The 21,415-nt window shown below is 32.1% G+C and overlaps 1 protein-coding gene across 1 annotated transcript in view; it reads right to left on the reverse strand.

The window, feature by feature from the left end:
- Positions 1-2,607: 2,607 nt before the first annotated feature.
- LOC142325685 (cytosol aminopeptidase-like) overlaps positions 2,608-21,415 on the reverse strand; it is a 32,368-nt gene continuing 13,560 nt past the window's right edge. Inside the window, exons 6-10 of the mRNA XM_075367716.1 lie at positions 21,113-21,259; positions 18,886-19,077; positions 16,145-16,294; positions 13,987-14,063; positions 2,608-2,784 (exon numbers count right to left, since the gene is read on the reverse strand). Of these exons, the coding sequence (XP_075223831.1) occupies positions 2,608-2,784; positions 13,987-14,063; positions 16,145-16,294; positions 18,886-19,077; positions 21,113-21,259 (743 nt within the window). The remainder of the gene's footprint in view (positions 2,785-13,986; positions 14,064-16,144; positions 16,295-18,885; positions 19,078-21,112; positions 21,260-21,415) is intronic.

A 21,415-nucleotide genomic window follows, 5' to 3' on the forward strand; every position in this document is an offset into this window, starting at 1 on the left:
AATGGAATAGAAAACATTTAATATAGAGTGTGTTGCTTTTATGTCCCAACAGATAGCGCTGTTTTTAAAAAAAGCATGTTTTTACCTTTCACAGGTGTGACATCTTAGGTATGTAAATAAAAAGTATATAAAAACGCACATATTCAAATGCAACAATGAGTCAAAATTTCAAAGCAAACTGAAGAACTTTCAGAGATTTAAGATTTTGAACAAATGATCATTTATATTGTTATTTACATTTTTTTCTCTCTTGATTTGGCTTTCTTCTATTATAATTCATAGAACCTTATGGAGCTCATTGTTAAAGGAATATAATAATCACTAAATATAGAACAGTATTATTATACAAGATAAATAGTAGTGAATATTATCAAAAATATTTTCAGTAGAGACCATTACAAAAGAGGTTCTAAGTAGTATGGATTTATATTCAATTTTTTTCAGGCTAAAGAGAATTTTACTGTTACACATCTATGATATTCTTGTTTTCTTTTCTTTTCATCTTTATATTATGATTTTTATACTCTACTTATTCTTCTGTTTAATTACCTTTTCTTTCCTTTTGTATTTGATACTTTATTGCTTATCTGCCTTTTTACCTAACCTAAGCATTAAATAAATTCTAAAAAAATCATTAGGCTTTACTGTCTAGAAACAGAATGAGAAATTTATATTAATTTCTCTCTTAGAAATAAATTCATGCCATTCAATATTTTTGTTTATTTTTAACCTACATTATAGTAAAATTCCTGAGTTTTTCATCGGAATTGAAATCTCTGTGATCTAAGAGTTTTTGGGATTAATTTTTTTTGTAGTGTTAGGTTGGAGGATGTCATTAAGAGCAAAGATTTTTTGGCCATGAAAACATTTGGGTGGTGCAATGGAGTTTTCTTTTAATATGTATAAAGATATATTAAATCCTCAAACTCTTATGAGTTTGTGGATGGCTCATGCTATGAATTTGAAAATGAGTTAATAATAAATCCTCAAACTCATAACAGTGTTTGAGGATGACACACTTATTAACATTTAGTATTAATTAACATTTAATTAATTGTTCATTACCATAGTATTGGCTACCATAAAGTATATATATATATATATATATATATATATATATATATATATATATATATATATATATATATTATAACTAGATATTATATACATATAACTACATATTAAATACTTTACGAAATAGGAAAAAATCGACAACTGAAGATGCGAGTTGCAAACACACACAAACAATAAGGTGAATTTGCAACGAATCATTTGATTTTCACAGTTCAAACAGGAAATGTATTAATAGGTTGAAAGCTAACTCTGTTGCATGCATCAAGTACTCTCAATCAACCAGATCTTGGCTATTCAAAAACTAGCATCACATGAGACAGATTGCTACATTTGTTTTACTCCAGTAAAAGTTTTTAGCCATAGTCTGAGGCCCTAACCCCATTGAGGGTGAAATTGTATAAAGATATTCATTAAAGAAAAAAAAATTTTAATTTCTTTATTTCATTATTTATGAATTTTTCATCAATGAGGGTATTTGTACTCTAGTTACCATATTTACTGCTATTCTGACTTATAATTTAGCTTCTTTTTCAGCTTTTTATAAAGCCTGGATACTTTTTATTTATTAGTATTATTCTCACAACCATGAAGGTAACAAACACTGCAGAGGTCCAGGGGGCGGAGTCCTCTGGCTAAACAGGAATGGCAAGCAAAGTGAGCCTCTCTAGTCTTGGGGTAGGCTTCAAGCTCTGGAATTCACCTGGGCCAACTTAGGCCTTGGAGGTCCAGGTGGCTACTAGACAGGCTAGTTTTCATTAAAAAAGCAATATTAGTCAATTTTAAAGTTATTTTCATCCTTTGATCATGACTGCATATTCAAGTTTTTTCTTTAAAATTTCACTCATAGTAATTGAGTTTATTGTCAATATAATGCAACATACTCGTACTCTATGGTACAAATAGAATAAAAAATAAAACAGAATTAAAATAAAATATAAAATTTCAATTTTTTTTTTAAAGTTAAAATATTTTATTACATATATCAAATATCTTCTCAAGATCTCAAATCCTTGCTTTTTTCTAAAACTGAATTTGCATTCTTTCTCACATTCTATAGTTTTATCTGTAAACTATCAGAGAATAATCTGTATTTTATTAAATATCTATAAGTTTATTAAAAAAATTCTAATGAAGCATTACTTTATGATGTGTATGTTTATTTGAAAGGAATTAAAAATCCAGTTAAAGTTTTTTATTAAATCATTATTTTGAGCTAGAAAATGGTTTCATTACTACTATTTTAATTCTACTAACGAAATTAATTTGTGCAGTAATACAGAGAAAAAACATTTGTCTGTCGGGTATAAGTTTTATTGTTGCAACAGTTAATAATATTAAGTTCTATAACTACTATCAAATCACATGAATTTCTAAATACCTTAAACATTAAATAAAGTATACAAAAAAAATTTAGATAAGCCATATCTTATCAATAAAAATAAAAATATTATACATAAATGAAACATCACATTGCTTTGTCAATTTTATACTAAAACAAGCACAGATTTTAAAATGTAAAAATTTTAATGTAAATTAATTTTCTAAAGGTTTATCCTGACGACAAGCTGTATTATATATAAATTCTACTATTGTTCTCACTGGACGTCCTGACATTAGACCTTTTCGTAAATATGGGTAGCCCTTCCCTGTTGATTTCATGCCTGTTCCTGATATATCCATATGACAGAATTTAACTGGTGGTGCAAATTCCTGTAACAAATTTCATATTAAATCATAATCTATTCAGTATCAGAAAGAAAGATCTGACAGTAAGAAATTTAGTGTAGTTAATTTTGTTGTTGGTCAACAGCATGGCTAATGATAATTTCCTTCAAATAAACTAATATTTGTTTAGTAATCAGAGGTGATCAAGTTCATAACTGATGAAATTTTTTTCTTTAGTTTTAATGCAATTCAAGCAAGTTCAAAGGTTACTTTAATACTTTCACAGAAATAAATAATTACAATAACTGTGTTTAATTCTACTAAAATTTTGTCTGGCTGGCTACAGCTTAAAAAAAATGAAACCGTATAGAAATGTTTTTAAATAGTAACAAGTAAGTTATCAAACAGTTTTAGGATTTAAAGTGAAATACTTCAGTAATTATTACAGATTATTACATATAAATGTAATAACTTCATTATTTCAATGAAGTTCATCATTTTTTCGATCTTCTTTAGAATGAAGATGTTTTTTGTAATCAGTGTAGTGAAACCTTTGAGATTCAAGATGTTTGGACAAATGTTCAAAAGCTTAGATTTGACATGTTATCTGCTAAGAAAGGATCAGTGTGATGATCTGTGTTATCAGGTATAAATTAGGAAACACTACTGACAAGGATTGTAAAAACCACATAAAAAATAAAAATGATGCTAGGAAGAGAAATAACAAGATAATCTGAGTGGTGATGGGGTTCATGTGTTCACAGTGGATTTAGGTAAAGTTCTTTTGGTACCAAACCTTAAAGTTTAAGCTCTTTACAAACAAACTCTGTGTGCATAATTTTATGTTTTATAATAAAAACAAGGATGGTTATTGCTACTTATATAGCACAAATCAGGAGGTGATATCAGCTCCCAAGAATTTTCTTCTGTATTTGCAATTTTATTTCTCAAAAGATTGGTGTAAAATCAGGTGAAACAGTCATCCTATTTAGTGGTGGTTGCACCTATCAGAATAGGAATTTGACATTATCTAATGCTTTGTTTCATCAGAGTCAAAAGGTGAATATTGTAATTCAGAAATTTCACTCAAATGGCGTGTGATAGTATGCACATGTATTGAGAGAAGGTTAAAGAACAGATATCTGCAAAACTGCCAGAGTTGACAGTGACCCTTACATTGTTTTTTATTTAGATTATAGGTTCTTCCAAGACTACTCAGGATTAAATTAAGTAGCGCAGGAGATCCAAATGTTAACTGATATCAGATCTATAAGACACAGTTCAGATGGAAATTTTTACAAAAATAAAATATAAGTGGAAACCTCTTCCTAGGAGTTTCAATAAATTTATACTCAGAGGCCAGAAAAATCACAAAGCAAAAGTACAACCATCTTAAACAGCTTAAATCATTCATTCCAGTCAATTACCATTCCATCCTATGACAGCTTAGATCATGAGTAATAATTATTCAAGGAGTTCAAATTCTAATGTTTTAGCAAGTTCTGCTAACTCTGTTTTTAATATTTTTCCATTTTCTATTTTTTAATTGTTATAATTTTATTATTTGGTTAACAAAGTTTTTGATGTGCATTCAGTATGTTAAGTTCGATATGCATATGTTAAAAAGTTATACTTTTATTTAATTTTCTTCTTAATACAACTTTGAATTTTTAACATTTTACTGCTATTATAATCTTGTATTTGCTAAATTTCCCTCATAGTGCATTAGAAAAAAACTGCTATGTTTGTTATAGTTGCCATTGCAAAATTGCTTAGTCTTATGTTCAAAGAAAAAATGTTTATCACAGTTTTATAATATTTGAGAATACTACAACATAATAACATTTGAAAAATTATGAATACATGCTGTGTCATGTTAACAGCAGAGCTAAATTAATAATAAGGATAACTTTTAGCTTTCCTGGAAAATTTTATTCAAAAGTCTTAGCAGGTTCTGACTGCCAGCCAACAATATATGCATGTATCTTTTAAACTGCAGATTATTTAAAACAGAATTCTTTTCTTGTTGGGAGAACCTCATCTGCATCCATACACAAATCTTAATTAAATAGTGATACAAGTGTACATTTGATTGTCATAATAATTATTTTATTATGAGGATTTACCAAATTTTTGAGGATTTTAACAACTTCATTATTCTTGTATAAGCAGTTTTTAAATGACCATTGTATCAATAAATGCCTTAATAAAATAAATCTAATATCCATTGCTTTCCAGCATACTCAAAAAATAGTTATAAAACTGGAGCACTAATAAAATTTTTAGTGTGAAGCTTCAATGTATCCCGGATCTCAATTTTATTGAAGCTTCAATGTATCCCGGATCTCAATTTTATTCTTACTTATCTATCCATAAAAATTAAAGATTAGGTATGAAAAATTTTCAGAAATTCTTTGCAAACATTTTCTTTTTTAAAATTAATAATAAATCAGTCCGTACTTTCTAAAAAACTAAATCATTTTCTTGTTACTAGTGAGGAATTTTCGTTTTTAACTAGGAAGGCAAATACTATGAAGACCGGTTGAATACTTTTCATTCATCACCCACAATTGCTGGCTGGCTTTTTCTGTAAATTGCTCATTTGATTGTTGTAATAAAACTAATACATGACTTAAGAGAATAAATAATTTCCAAACTATATCATTTGTCCCAGGAAAATTATGCAGTAGGTTTAAATAATTGGGCACTAACGGCGTTATCAATGTGAGAGAAGACTAAATAAATTCTGCTGTAAATCGAATAGACATTTAATACTTCTTTAGCAATCTACAGAAATCGTTCACTTTTAATGTGCTGTATGGTCTTATATGAATTAAAAGATTGTTGTTTCCTACTTGAAAAAAAAAAATTCACTACACTAAATGGCATATAACTTAAGCTGTATTTATGTCGTACATTGGTTACTTCAATGTCCAGTCAAAACTGTTGATTGTGAAAATAGTTTTACAGAACAGAAATGTAATCTCTAAGATACTTATAAAATTTGTGTAAGAATAATGCTTTATTTTGGAAAGTACATATTAACATAAAACTAAACATTAAGAATTTTTTTTTATAAACAAGCAACCAGAAAAAGTTATTTTTGCCTAAAACAAGACAAGCAGCAAAATTTGCCCTGCTTTGAATTATCAATAATAATAATAATAATGCTCTGAGGTAGGTAATCCCCACATCCGGAACACAACATCTATGTTCCACGTCCAGGGCGGCAACAGCTGTACTTACGTACATTACATATAACTACTGGCTAACGGGGCTCCAAGTAGTCTCAGAAGATCCTAGGGCTGAAAAAAATTGGAGAATTGGCTGTACGTGTTGATCCCCATGGTACACTCAACACCTCAAGGGGTGTTGAGGTCTGTCGGGATCTCTTAACCTGTTCAGAGCAAGAAATTGTTGAAGAACTAGCAGCACAAGGAGTAATAGAGTGTCGCCGATTGAACATGAGAAGGAATGGCGAGGTCCTTCCTTCAGCATCTCATGTTCTCACATTTAACCGGCCTACTTTGCCAGAGAAAGTTAGAGCGGGAATACATCGATTGGATGTGCGGGTATTTGTCCCACAGCCAATGAGATGCTTCAATGTCAACGTTTTGGCCATACCGCTGTAAGATGTGAGAGACCACAAATATGCATGTGCGGTGATGAGGGAGAGCCATGTTAAGAGCCTCCTACATGCATCAATTGTAAAGGACAGCATTCATGTAGATCCAGGAATTGTCCTGTCTACAAAGATGAGGTAGCTGTGCAGGAAGTTAAAACCCTGCAAAAGGTCAGCTACTTCGAAGCAAAGAAGATTGTAAATGTCCGCAGACCTAGAGCAACAACAACCTATGCTCAGGCTGCGGCTGCTGTTCCTGCTTCTGCTCCAGTTGCTGTTGATGAGACTGTAATCATCAACAAACTTGCACCTACTTTGGCTGGCTCAATTGAAAGGATCATTGAAAATAAAATGAAGCCTTTCAGCAGTAAAGAAGCTGTTAAGCCAAGAATAATTGTAGCTACAGAAAGTAGCTCCAGTACAGAAGAAAACGGACGCTAAACCTGCAATCCAAGTCCGTCTTAGTGAGATTCTAGTTGATGAAAAGAAAGTAACAGCTACAGAGTCTGTTATGGAGGCTCCCAAGCCTCCTGTAACTGAGATGGCCTCTAAGTCACAGAGCCCCCCTTCCCCCCTTCCTCAGGCGGTGACCGGTGCTACTCCAGTGTCGGGGGTCGGCCTGGTTGCCGCTTCCCAATCGGCGCCGACCTATGTCCGTCGTCGTCGGGGGCTTCGTTGGTCTCAGATTCGGAGACTGGAAGCTACACGGGCAACGACGTTCTCTGCAAACACGAGGCTGTTCGGAGCATGGAGAAGAAAAGGAAAAAAGGATGGCCGAAGGGAAAACCCAGGCAATAATTTAATTTAAAATCAGCGAGTCGATAGTAGAATGGAACATCAATGGATGTTTTTCAAACATCCATGAGCTCCAACGCTTGGTACATGATGTAGACCCGATTTGTATATGTCTGCAAGAAACACATTTCACCCGAAATGAAAATATTAAATTAAAACGATATGATATATTTCGGCGAGATCAACCGCCAAATGTTAGAGTTAGAGGTCTTACTGGTGAGTGATTTTAATGCTCATAATTCTCTTTGGGGATCGGATCGAGTAGATCCCCGCGGAAGAGTATTGGAAAGGTTCCTGATGAATTCTGAACTTATTCTTTTACACGACGGGTCAGGAACCTTTTTCAATGCCAGAGATGGATTGACGTCCTGTATAGATCTTACACTCATAAGCGGATCGATAGCACCGAGGTACAGCTTCCATGTTTTAGACGATTTGCATGGAAGCGATTATTTCCCGGTGCAAATTGTAACTGATGTTACAAGAAAAATATATCCCATCTCTAAAAGATGGTTGTTTGAAAAGGCAGATTGGACGAGCTTCACAGCTAGAACGATACTCCCTGAAACAACTGGAGTTATCGAGGACTTGAGTCGGCATCGAGATTCATTCCCAAAACATCTGGGAAACTTATGAAGAAACACCTTCCATGGTGGAACGATGAAATAAGTGAAGCTATAAAAAGAAAGAAAAGAGCGTATAACGCCTTTAAGAAACGTCCTACCACAGAAAATCTTATTGCCTTTAAGAAATACAGGGCGTATGCAAAACGTCTCATGATAGATTCTAAGAAACCATCCTGGCAGAAATACTTGTCATCCATCGACAGAACCACTAATGCATCAGATATTTGGAGAAAAGTGAAGGCGATTTGTGGGCGTAAAAATTTTTCTCCCGTAACTAGCCTTCAAGATGAAGATGAATTTAAAAACACTCCAAATGAAATTGCAGAGCTATTATCCAATCACTTCGAAACTGCCAACTACGAAGAAGATTTTCGGACAAAAAAAGAAGAACTTGAAGGTCTACTAAACTTCAGAACTGACTATAATTACTCATATAATGTACCATTTAAAATGGAAGAATTCATGAAAGCGTTGGAGAAAGCAGGCAACACAGCTGCTAGTCCGGATGAAATCCATTATAATATGATCAGGCAGCTGAATACCACTGCAAAACGCAGATTATTAGAACTGTATAATCAAAAATGGCGGGATGGAATGTACCCGCAGCAGTGGAAAAAAGCTCATGTTGTTCCAGTACCAAAGAAAAAGAAAAATTTAACAGATCCCAATAGCTATCGTTCCATTTCCTTGACGTGCGCTATGGGAAAAATACTCGAAAAAATTATTAATAATCGACTCGTTTGTGTTTTAGAAAAAGAAAACCTGATATCACCATATCAAGCAGGTTTTCGACAATACCATTCTACCACCGATCAAATGATCAACTAAGAGAACATTATATATAACAGCTTTATTACAAGGAAACATTGTGTCGGAGTCTTCTTTGATCTTCAGAAGGCTTTCGATATGACCTGGCGTCATGGTATAATGCTCCAGATACATGAATGGGACATTCGTGGCAATCTGCCAGTCTTACTGAGCAACTATATCAGTGACCGTACTTTCCACGTACGTGTCAACAATGAATATTCATTTGTAAAAAATCTTGGAAAATGGCATACCACAAGGTTCGCCGTTGAGCGGTACCTTGTTTATGATCGCCATTAATAAATTGATATTAGCCATTCCAGTAGAAATCAGCAAAAGCGTCTATGTTGATGATTTGGCAATTGTGTATGCCAACAACAAGACTGCTATGGTGAAATACAAATTGCAACGAGCGATTAACGCTCTAAATGAAGTTACAAGGAATAATGGATCCCAATTTTCACCAGAAAAAACGTGCTGTGTACACTTCTGTAGGAAGAGAATTCCTCATCAAAGTCCTACGTTGACAATCGGCAATAATCAAATACGTTATAAGGATAATGTGATATTTTTAGGACTAGTATTGGATGTTTTAGTGTGATTTTAACGTGATGTTTTAGTCCTGTGTGTGTAATTCCCTTACGTGGGAATTACACATACAGGACTTGAGTGTTAGATGCAAAAAAGCCCCAAACATTATCAAATGTTTATCGAACATTAATTGGGGTTCAGATAATGAGATATTATTGAGATTGTATAAGGCATTGGTTCAATCAAAACTAGACTACGGATGTATTGTATATTCATCCGCTAGGAAGTCGCATCTAAGAAAGTTATTCATAATAGCGGAATAAGATATGCGACAGACGCTTTCCGCACAAGTCCGGCGACTAGTCTAATGTCCGAAGCCGGAATAATGCCACTCGATTATAGAAGAGAGATCCTTTTACTAGGATATGCATATGCAGCAAACGTATGGGCTTTTCCTGCCCATATAAAAAACAAACTTTTTACTAATCATTCTACGACTGCATTATACGAACGTCGTGCTACCTATTCCAGATCAGCCGGAATTAGGTACCACGAATTAAGAAGAAAACACAAAATTGCTATTCCTGAGACACTAGCAATTTCCACGAGAGAAATACCGCCATGGCTCTTGCCGGCGGTAAATACAAGGTTGGATCTCTCTCAGGAAGAAATAAAATAGAAGCCAGCAGTGATCATCCTACAGGAATTTTTAGCCACCGTCAGTAACTATGAAGAACATATCAGAATTTATACTGACGGCTCGAAAACTGAACATGGTGTTGGATGCTCCATATATGTAAATGGAGAAGCCCATTGTTGGAAACTGCCAGATATGGCCAGTGTTTATACGGCAGAACTTACTGCCATTCAGCAAGCTCTTCGCTTCACAGAACATTATTGCGAAGAGAGAGTGCTAATTTGTTCCGATTCTCTAAGTGCACTTGTTGCAATTCGTAACAAAAACATTAAGGATGTCTTAATTTCAAACATCCTGTCCATTTTATACGTTTTAAATCAACGAGGACAGCGATGCATATTTGTATGGACTCCAGGGCATGCTGGTATTACAGGTAATGAGAACGCAGACAAAACAGCCAGAAAGGCAACAGTCTGCGATGATTTGGATGCATTTCATGTAAGAGTGGCAGATGTTATAAATTGTCTAACTAACGTGTTAAAAAACAAGTGGAATACTGAATGGAGGAGTTTAAATACAAAATTAAACTCAGTAAAAACTTCTTCATATAAATGGAAAAGCGACGTGAAGTTGACTCGCCGAGAACAAGTAGCTGTGACCAGACTTAGAATCGGTCACACGCGATTAACAAATTCATATTTGTTAACCGGCGATGAGAGACCAATGTGCGGTGTTTGCAATAAAACAATTACAATTAAGCATCTAATAGAAGAGTGTACAATATATGAGGACCTCAGAAAGAGGTTCCGTCTAAGAAATGATATTACTGCTGATTTAGCTAATGGAAATGAAAGAAAAATAGTTGCATATTTACACGCCAGTGGACTTCTTAAAATTCTATAAAAATGGAAATTTTAAAGCTGTGTTAAAGAGCCTCTAAGAGGTAGTTTCATCTATATATGGGAGTCTCGAAGCGTGGCACGTATAGTGACGAGAGGTAGCCCTCTTGCCTAGGCCACCCTGGCTTGTCTGCATTCAAGAGCAGTGAGTCGGGGTGTGTCCAATGTTGGCATGGGGGCCCTCAAGGGTGGACTGAGGGCGCGAGGCTATGGGTGGGCGCAATGCATGCCTGTAGCCTGTTTATATGGAGAGTCAACTGCCACGGCATCCTGGTGCGACTGATATTCTGCTTAACGGCGGTTCTGGTCGCCCGGAGGGTGCTAAAATAATCGAGACAGGTAGAAGAAGATAATGGTATTGATAACTTTATCTCAAATTTTAATATCGGGGCCTTTACACTCCGTAAGTGTTGTGCTTGTCTTTGTTATTTGTGTTTTAATGTTCTGTGTAGTAGCTTTTAAATAAAATGTAAGGGCCCTTTACACCCTTACATATGACGATCCTGATGGTGATACTAATTTCTTTCTAAGAACGTGACGAGGGCTAATGACCTTAGTAGTCTATGCCCGTAAAAATTTAAGAAAAAAAATTAATACAGAATTTTGAAGAAAGAACTCAAAAAAAATTATCCAACTTACACAGGATAACAATTTGTGAGTATTAATGAACCAAGTATTCAACTAGTTAAAAGGTACTACAAATAAATAATGTAAAAGTTGCATAATACCCCCCCCCCCTAAACCAGTAAACTTATAGAAAATATTTAAAAAAAATAATAATCATTTTCATCATGACTTTGTAACATACAACTTTATATATAAAAAGTTATCATGACTATGCACATATGGCTGGTTTTTTTCACATTATTTATACATAATTATAAAACTGAATTACAGTAAAACCTCGATTACCGGATCCAAATGGTGGAACCGATTCGGTTACCGAAAAGTTTTGATGACTGAGGAATTTTTAAAAGCTTCTAAATAAAGTTCTATACTGTTCAAAAAATCTCGGAAAGAAGCTTTTCTTAAAGCAATATTGGTTTTAGAACAATGGATTGCGAGGAGGAACGAATTATTAATTCCGAAAATGTGGTAGACTTATCAAGTATACAGTAATATAGATGCCGGCGTACAGCTGTGCACACTGCGTACGAGAGACTGATAGGACTTGTCTAACAGTTAGATAGCCGTTCCATTACCAAAACATCTCGTATAGCTCTGTATACTTACGTAGTATGCAGTACATTGTCACGAGTTGTTCAGGATAGTTAATAGCGAGGTAAGCCAGACGTCAGCCTACGTGCACAAACAGTTGTTTGTATTGACATTTTCTATAAATTTTCTTATCACTTTCATCGCTCTCGGTATCACAATCTTTGTTATTTTACTTAATTGCTATCACTTCATCTGCTACCTTCTTTTCGCTAAGCACTTGCATTCCGGAATCACCTTCGTCACTCTCAAGCCAGTTTCTTACATCAGTCACATTCTTCTCTCACAGCTTCTTTTAAAATCCCATAAAAGTCTTCCACTTCTAGTGGTCGAAAATCTATCTCCGTTTCTGTATTGCAAGCAGTTTTTTTCCAAGCATTCTGAAGAGTTCTAATTTTTACAGACGTCCAGGCCTCTAAAAAGTTATAACTGCAGATTTTATGTTGTACGAATCTGTTTTTCAGTGTCCGCTTCCCGCGGATGTCATTAATAATTTAATCACAATCTTCTTCCAAAATAACAAACACCTCGTCTAACTATTTCTTTCAGTATATCAGTTTTTTAGCTATACTCCCAGATCCATTGGCTGGGTAAGAGAGCTTGTATTAGGCGGCAATATTCTTCCAGTCACGACTTTCTAATGGGTCCGGATGAGTTGGGCAATTATTTTGTAAGATTAATGCCTTTATGTCTTCTTAGATGTTATATGTTTGAAACCTATACACACTTCGTGTACAAGCTTTTCATGAAACAAAGACAAAAAAATACTTTGCATAAATCATGCGTTTATTGATGTATAATAATGAACGGGCATTTTATTTTATTTTATTTTTCGTGGTTTTTCCGATATTCCAACAATCTTTGATGTTAGTCGGTGGCTATCCGCCGAATTTGCATACAAAAGCGAGGATCTTTGCTTCGATTTTTTATGACTGTGTGTGCGCGTTTTTCATTTTTAAAAGCCTAAGTGTTTTCGGGAAAAGTTTTCCAGAATAAACCTGTCTCGTTGCCATTTTTATTTATGATTTCTTGTGTCCTTCCTTGATAATTATTTGATGAAGTTTTTCCCGAAATTGAGCAACGCTTTCTGTGTCTGCACTTAAAGGTTTAGCCATGCAATTTAACATTGCTGCTTACGAGGCGGTTTCGTAAACGTCACAGTCATCAGTCATTCGCATTCAAATTTTCTATTGATAAGTGTTCCGCAAGCCTCTCAGCAGGACGCTTTAGTTCAGTACCCTGAATTGGAACTCCTGCACACACCTTTGCTATAGATACCACTTACAAACAGCGTCTTCTAGATTCACATTTCCAGCGGTTTTCAAACTTTTACCGGTTTCAGAGGTTTTTTTGATTTCACGAATCCATGTTTGGAAAACAACTTATTTTTCCTGTTAGATTTTATACTTGAAATGTTACAGTTTCCTACCCCATATTCAGTCATTACAACGATGCTCCACGATCTATGCTTTCAATAAATTTATATTTTTCGGCTAAGTAAGAATGACATGCATGCTTTCTCATTGTTTTGCCACACATTTAAAAAAAAAAAAAATATGAAACGACTCAACAAAATACAGTCGAGTATTGAAAATTTGTTCCTTAACACTTGCAGTATCACAGTCAAGAGGTTACTGGCTGACTAGGCAATACGACTGACTAAAATCGATTGTTATCCGGGCTATAATGAACTTATGAATCATCAAACAAAAAACCTATTTCATCTCAGTTTATTTTCATATTACAGAATGTTTGTTTGCAGAGATAATAAACAAAATTTGTTTATTAAAACCTGTATCTACACGAATTTTTTCATGAAAGGCATACACAAACTATAAACACACAGTACAGATTGTGTGGTGGCACACTACAGATTGTGTGAAATAATATTATTTCTGAGAATTAAAAGGAAATAAGAATATGTATACTGTGTTATTTTATAGCTCTCTGTTAAATAAAGAGCAATAAAGCATTGTTCAGAATCTAATATGTACAACAGCACAGCATAGGCCTATGCATTAGTTTGGATTATAAGGCCTACTATGTATTATAAGTTCGGATAATCCAGGGTTTACTGTATATATTTTCAAATTTTAATATAAAATATTTAATTACCAGCAGAAATGCAGCAGCTCTTAAAGCATCACCACCTCTACCTTTACCAACATTACTAGTGTCAACGGACAAGTAATCTGAAATAGAAGTAATTAAGAAATGATTAATTTATTAGTTAAATCTGAAATTTGAAAAATGTATTCATTATTTTATTTTAATAATACGGCCACCAACTGCTTGCTACATTAACCTAACTATCCAAAATACTGGTAATCTCTTTTCATTCATGAATTTAGTTTGGTCCTTTTATATTTTTTTCATGAATTCATTTTTTTATATTTTATATCAACTACTAACTAAATCTACTAAAATTTTTTTTAAATGATTTAGAAAAAAATTTACTTTTCAAAAAACATTCTTCACCTAAATTATCTACTCTGTCTTTCACTGTTTTTTTTCAAAGATGTTTCTTCATCCATATTTTTCACTATCATTTGCTTACACATTAGTGTTCCAAACTCCAATTTTCCACATGGTTTTTTTCTTTTTTCTTCAATAAATGCTCACTTAAATTTGCTAGGTGATGTTTTTACTTTTTTCAACCATTGTTAACTGGTTAGATTCCTGGTTGTTAATTTGGTCTTATTCTTTTTATAATTTTTATCAGCGTACAGTTTTATGCAATTTATTTTATATAACTGAAATAAGGGAGGGTATCTAATGAACCAGTGGCTAGAACGATTTTCATAGACAAAGAGATCAACTGGTAATATATTCTTTAAAAACAATGTATTTCTTAACATATGGGTTTCATAATTGATTGTTAAATAAAACGACTGTTTACTTACATCTGATATAATGTACTATCGCATTTTAATATACAATCTGTGATTCTTGTGAATATTTTGTAATTTAAAAAAATAACCGTTGGTAAATGTTTTATAACAAATTTATAAAGTAATTATTTTGAGGTAAATCCTAACTCTCTTTACAGATTGGTACTAGTTTTGCATTTGGGTAATCTCTATGTAATCAAAAAGATTTGGTTATATGAATGACTGTCTTTTCCTGATTAAAAATATCAGCTTAACAAATTTTGGATTTCTTATACTATACATACACAAATACCATAAAATTCAGTCGTATTTTTGTCGACCATAACCATCTTAAAATAGATGTCTTTCCCAGATTTACATAATCTTTAATAAGCACAAGGTAGTTTTAATGCTATGTAAATAATACTTCTGACTTTGTAATTAAATTTATCCTGTGTATATTAATAATTAACATTCCCATTTTCAAGTACTTTCACTTATGATTTAGTGCAACATAAAAAACTATTCTTTCCTAGAAAAATATTCTTAAATAGATATTTTTTAAAAGTGGGTACAACAATTTTTGTTTTTCTAAGAATATATTCATTAAAATCATCAATAAAATCTTGATTTTTCTTATTGCTCCATTTTCCCCTTGGGTTTTCTTTCTGAATTAGCACATAAGTCATCCTTATGTCTTCAGAATTAAAATAAACAGCAATAAGTTCACCTGTGTTTTATGGTAGTACGCATAATCTCATATTCATAAAGATCAGTTCAGTACAATAAAATGTATTATACAGAATATTATCATAAGGAGTATGACTGTTTTTAAGCACTCTCAGATCTCATACACAGTGAATATTTTTCTTCTAGATTGGAAACAGATTGCAAAAAAACAATTTTTATTTGTACTCACCATTATAACCAGAGTTTGCTTTTCTGAAGGAAGGTAAGTTCAATGAAACAAATATCAAAGTTTTGTGGCAGTAAGAAATGTTAATAGTATGGAGAATCTAACCAGTGTTAGATATTATTAATGTTAATAGTAGGGAAAAGGTCTAGTGTTTTCAATGCAAATCAGTTGATTTCAAAGCCGAAAGTTCTAAGGTTCAAATCCTAGTAAAGGATTTGAATACTAGATCATGGATAATGGTGTTCTTTGTTGGTCAGGTTTAATTTACCACATATCTCAGGAACGGTCGACCTGAGAATATACAAGACTACATTTCATTTACATTCATACAATCATCCTCATTCATTCTCTGAAGTATAATACCTTACAGTGATTCTGGAGGCTAAACAGAAATAGAAAAGAAAGGGAGAACCTGACAAAATTGTTAAAATTTCAACCTTAGAATTTTTATAATTTTGTATTTATTAAGTAAAAACATTTAATTTACCTGTAACTTTCCATGTAAAATGTTTCCAGAGTGGGAAACGCCATACTCTGTCTCCACTTTCTGAACCAGAATAATTCATTAATTCCCATACTTTTTCACACGTTGAAAATACTCCAGTTGCTGAGGTTGCCAGTGCTTGCCACATGTCAGCTATAAAAAAAAAGAAAGAGGTAAAACAAATGTTGACTGAAGTTATGCTGCGTTCCAAGGCAATTGAGATTTATTAGGGGCTAATGACCCTAGCCACTGAAAATTTTCAATATATTTAAAATTAACTTTTAAAATAAATTGTATCGATTGTAATCTGAAAATTTTACTACACCTGCAGTGTATCAGCAAGCAATATCTGTAATTTGAAGGGTGTAAAAAAATAATTAAAAATAGCTCTGAAACAATGTCTAATAAAATAATTTAAAACATACACCCCTATACATCCTATCTGTTATAAATGCACTTGTATATCAGAATGAAAGTAGAGGATAAAAAAGATAATTGTCACATTGAATAAAGCAGTGATTGAGTTAAATTTATTTGTCTAGAAGATAACATTTTTATTAACTGATGCCAATATCGAATATATTTCTAATAGAAAGAATTAGGAAGAGTGGCCTAGTGTTTTATGGCCAGGAAATGTGTACAATCAGAAAACACAAAGGTAAAGAATATGTAACATGCTCATTCATAGGTGTTGCATACCTTTGAAATGATTTAAAGAACCATTCCTTTATAATGTACTATTACAGAGAAATGGTGAAAATTAGGTATATCAATAAAATTTTGAATGAACAGGGTCTTAAGATGAACTGCAGAGGAATGTAATTTGTGAAATATTCTCATAAAGAACAAACAAGTTTGTCCATGTATTTAGACAATTAGGTTCACTTAATTTGGTTAACAAGGAATATTTAGAAAAAGGCTATATTTAGAGAAAGGCTACACAGAAATTTCGATTAGTATATTTAAAACAAAATAATTGAAGATGTAAATTATAGTAAATATATTGAGGTTAAAAGGTTAGTACAAAATACAAAGGAATTGAGAATTGCACCAAACCATGGTTTATGATAAAACTTTCCATCCAAGTTTTAAACTGATACTGTTGTTACACAAGAAAAAACTTAATATACAAAATGGACTTATTTGCATCAGTTTCTTCAAATACTAAGATATGCAAGACTTTATTGAGAAGTACACAGTTAACCAAAAGGTTTACCTTTATTATTTTGTGCATATATTAAACTTATTTGTATGTACTTCAAACTGCAATAATATTTTTATTGGGTCTGGGGAAGAGCATTAAGTCTTCTTTGACACCACTTAGTGCTTTTATTCACATTCAAAAATAGTAGTTTTGATAAACATCTGTAACTGAACGCAGGAAATAATTAATATTAAGACTTAGGAGGGCAAGGGGAATTCCTTGCCCCTCCTAAAGTTTTTAAAATTAAAATTTATTGTTGAAAAACTAAATATTTTATTTGAAAAATGAAGTTTTGAATACAATAAAAACTTTTATTATTGAGAAGCCTGTGGGAAAGGACCTAGAATATCATTTGGGTGTGTTAACTTTCATACAATACTATTCACATAAAGGACCTCAAGAACCAATACGTTGGAAAAGATACATTTAATAAAATGTATAAAATAAGATACATTTAATTAAATCTGGATAATGCTGCTGAAGGCAAGAGGATCTAAATTACTGAGAAAACAAAATTTATAAAAAATTTTATGTACATATAAATATATATATTTGTGGGGGGGGAAGTAGGGTAAATTCTGAAAAAGAAAGTTGAAATATTGCATTACTAAAATTTTTGTCAATAGAATAGATTGTTGGTAGAGGCCCTTTGTCTGGAAGAGGATTTGAACCTCTTTGACACAATTTCTTTTTAATTTTTTCAGATTGTGGAATTGTTTGGAAAAAAAATGAGTATTGAAATGTTTTAAGTATTGTTAGTTGAGGGCTGGTAGAGTGGTAAATAGACTTTGGGGGGGCAGAACAAGTAACCTTGCTTCCCTCTTGACAAATGATCTAAGGAAACGGAAAAGTCCATACTTTTTTTTGAGGAGGGCTACTTTTTTTTACCTAGCGGCCACCAAGATGCAGTAGGGTTTGAACCTCCTTCAGTATTGTTACCATTTAACTTTTTTCTGAAGGTAAAAAGAAAATTAAAGAATAACTGTTGGATTATTGAAATATTAAAATTTGGTCACGTGAAAAGACTAGGAGCCATCAATTAAGACAAAGGGAACTGAACCTCTGGACACATATTTGTCCAAATTTTTCCGAAGTTAGCTCTAATGGGATGGAGGGGACTTACAAATGTCTGATGGTATGATTCCAAACCAAAAAAACTTGACACCACCATTTGGTTAGATGTTGATGTGTGATGTCTTTTCAAGTATATTAATCATTACCATGAAAAGTACCAAGGCTGAAATTAGGAGGTAAGTTGATTAACATCATTATACCTATTAAATCATAATGACTGGAAAATATTAAAGTTTAAATTGATATAGGGTTTTTCAAACCAATTCTGTTAACTTATCAGAACACAAATCAAATTATTAGTTTTTAAACTGAAACTGTTTAGTTATTTATAATTTTTATTTATTTTTTGTTACTTCTTCATTCTTATTAATGCATTTAAGATAAAATTCAACCCCAAAGTATTCAAATAGTTGATAAATTACTTAAAATAAATTTGTAATTATAGAATATGTTTAATATTTCTTACTTGAAAATGTTCCTATTGTTATAACCAAATAAGGTTTATATGTTTGACAGTAATAAAGAGCATCAGTTAATATTACTCTACCATTTTGTTCAGGACTTTCAATTCTAATTGTTTTACCATTCATTCCTAGTAAAACATCTCCTGGCATTAATGACATACCAGATGGCATGTTCTCACATAGTGGTATTAATGCTGAAATTAAAAACAAATTATGTTACTTCATCAAACAAATATAAACAGAAAAGATGCAAAAATCTACTTAAAATTATATCCATTTGTTGCCCAAGGCATGCATAACTATAATATTTGACAGTGGTTCTCTGTTATTCCTTTCAGTATAATTAGCTGATTCTTATTCTTCTACCTTTGCAGGTTACATTACATCAGTATTTTTTTTTGTACTGCTCTAAATAAATATTGTATTGTACTATTTTTTTATCTTTTGGATTTGAAAAAAAGTGCATCTAATGCTCTATCAAACTAGGCAACAGAGTGTATATGAGACAGAATAACACTGACTTATGAGAAGGGGCTATTTTTTTAAGAAATTCACAAATTTCTTATTTGAAAGATTATCACTCAATTCATTTGTCAAACAGGAAGTGTTATTTTGACTTTTTCAAAATTTAACTTCCAAAGGACCTTTTGAAGGTAATTAGAAATATCATCTTCAGTAACATGTAGCATATCACTATTGTTAATGACTAATCTTAAAACAGTTACCTTGTTAAGCATGTCATTGTACAATATATTAATTGTTTTTAATACACTGGATGGACATAAAAAAACAAAGTTGCAGACACTGCACACATATCAGAACAAAATTTTTGCGTATTATGAAAAACACGTTACATAAAGACATTAACCAAAACATGCAAATTTTAAATTAGCATTAAAAACAAAGATTTAACAGACTTTATAATTTATAATGAAAAATGCATAGGCACCACCACATACATAGAGCACTTCAGCTATGGTAGCTTAAGTGCTCTAGTAATCACCAGCAGCTCCAGTGATGAATTAAATCCAGTGCTGCTGCTAAGTACTTCCAAAAGTTTATTTGGCAGGAAATGATCAGTATTAATTTAGCACTTTTGTGTATTTGTTTTACTATTATTTCAAATATTTGTTTCTTAGTGTATATTACATTTATATATTAACTTTACGTAGTTTTTAAAATAAATTTTGAACTTTTTGACTGTTCTTTTATAAACTTCATAGAACAGTCAAAAAGTTCAAAATTTATTTTAAAAACTAGGTAAGTTAATATATAAATTTAATACACACTATGAAACAAATATTTGAAATGTTTGTAAAATGGTTTTTTCTTATCTATCCTGACAAATGTTTAAATTATCTATGGAGTAACAAACCTGCTCATTCCTGATGTTTATCTTTAATTATGTTTTACATTAGCTTGAATGAATAGTTATGATTTCTAGGACTCAAGTATCATTATCACTATCTGTGATACTGAAATTCTTAATCTTTAAAGAGACTTAAAGCAAATTTTATGTTATTCTCTCCATTTTCAATTTCGTTTTAGTTTTTGCTCTGTTGTAATATCACTGATACTGTGCTACCTGATGATTTTGCTAGGACCCCTAAGGATAACAATTTTTTTTTTAAGTAAAATTAATGTAATCTTAAAAATGTTATTAGAATATAATTTAAGAATGAAGGTATGGTATGTACATTGGATGCAAACATTCTTGTTTTAATCGTATGATTAAGACTAACTTTTAAAAGAATGAAATTTAATTTTGAAACTGTAGATATGATTTGGGATTATTTATTTGTGACCTTAAAATGTTTTAAGTCTTGCAAAATGTAGATCTGCCAATCAATCATATGATGCGAACTACAGATAGAAATAGTCACATCACATTAAAAAATCTTGTTTTGTCACTTAGAAGTCAGTATTTCAATGACAGATAACCCAGATCTACATTGGGAAATGCTGCTGGACAATTTAGATAGTGTGAACAATAGGACACTTCATTACATAGTTACACAAGTGTGCTAGCATCTTCCTCCTACCATATTTTACTTATTGTATAACAAAATTCTCCTTATTACTACAATGCACTCATGATGTATCAATAAATCTAATACTATGTGTTAGAGAACTGTTTGCCAAACATTTTTGTAAAGTTTAAACATAATTTTATTATAATACAAGATAAACTTAAAAGTTACAATTTAAAAAAATGAAAATTAGTGTTACCATTAACATTAATTGGTAAATTCATTTGTGCTATTGCTTTCATGACTCCAACTATGACAGCAGCTCCTGCCATATCCGCTCTATATAGTGGCATTTTATCACATTTCTTCAAACATAGTCCACCACTATTAAATGTCATACCTTTACCTGTTTAATTAAAAATAAAAAAAGTGGTAACATTACTTCCTGTCGATTATGCATTCTGATTACTTTCATCATACAGTTTTATTAAAAATTTTTTATCAAGTTTGTCGACAATTTTAACTATTCATTTGAATAATTAAGTAAATACCATCTATGTTT

Source organism: Lycorma delicatula, chromosome 5 (genome assembly GCF_047948215.1).
Source record: "Lycorma delicatula isolate Av1 chromosome 5, ASM4794821v1, whole genome shotgun sequence".
Taxonomy (NCBI): domain Eukaryota; kingdom Metazoa; phylum Arthropoda; class Insecta; order Hemiptera; family Fulgoridae; genus Lycorma; species Lycorma delicatula.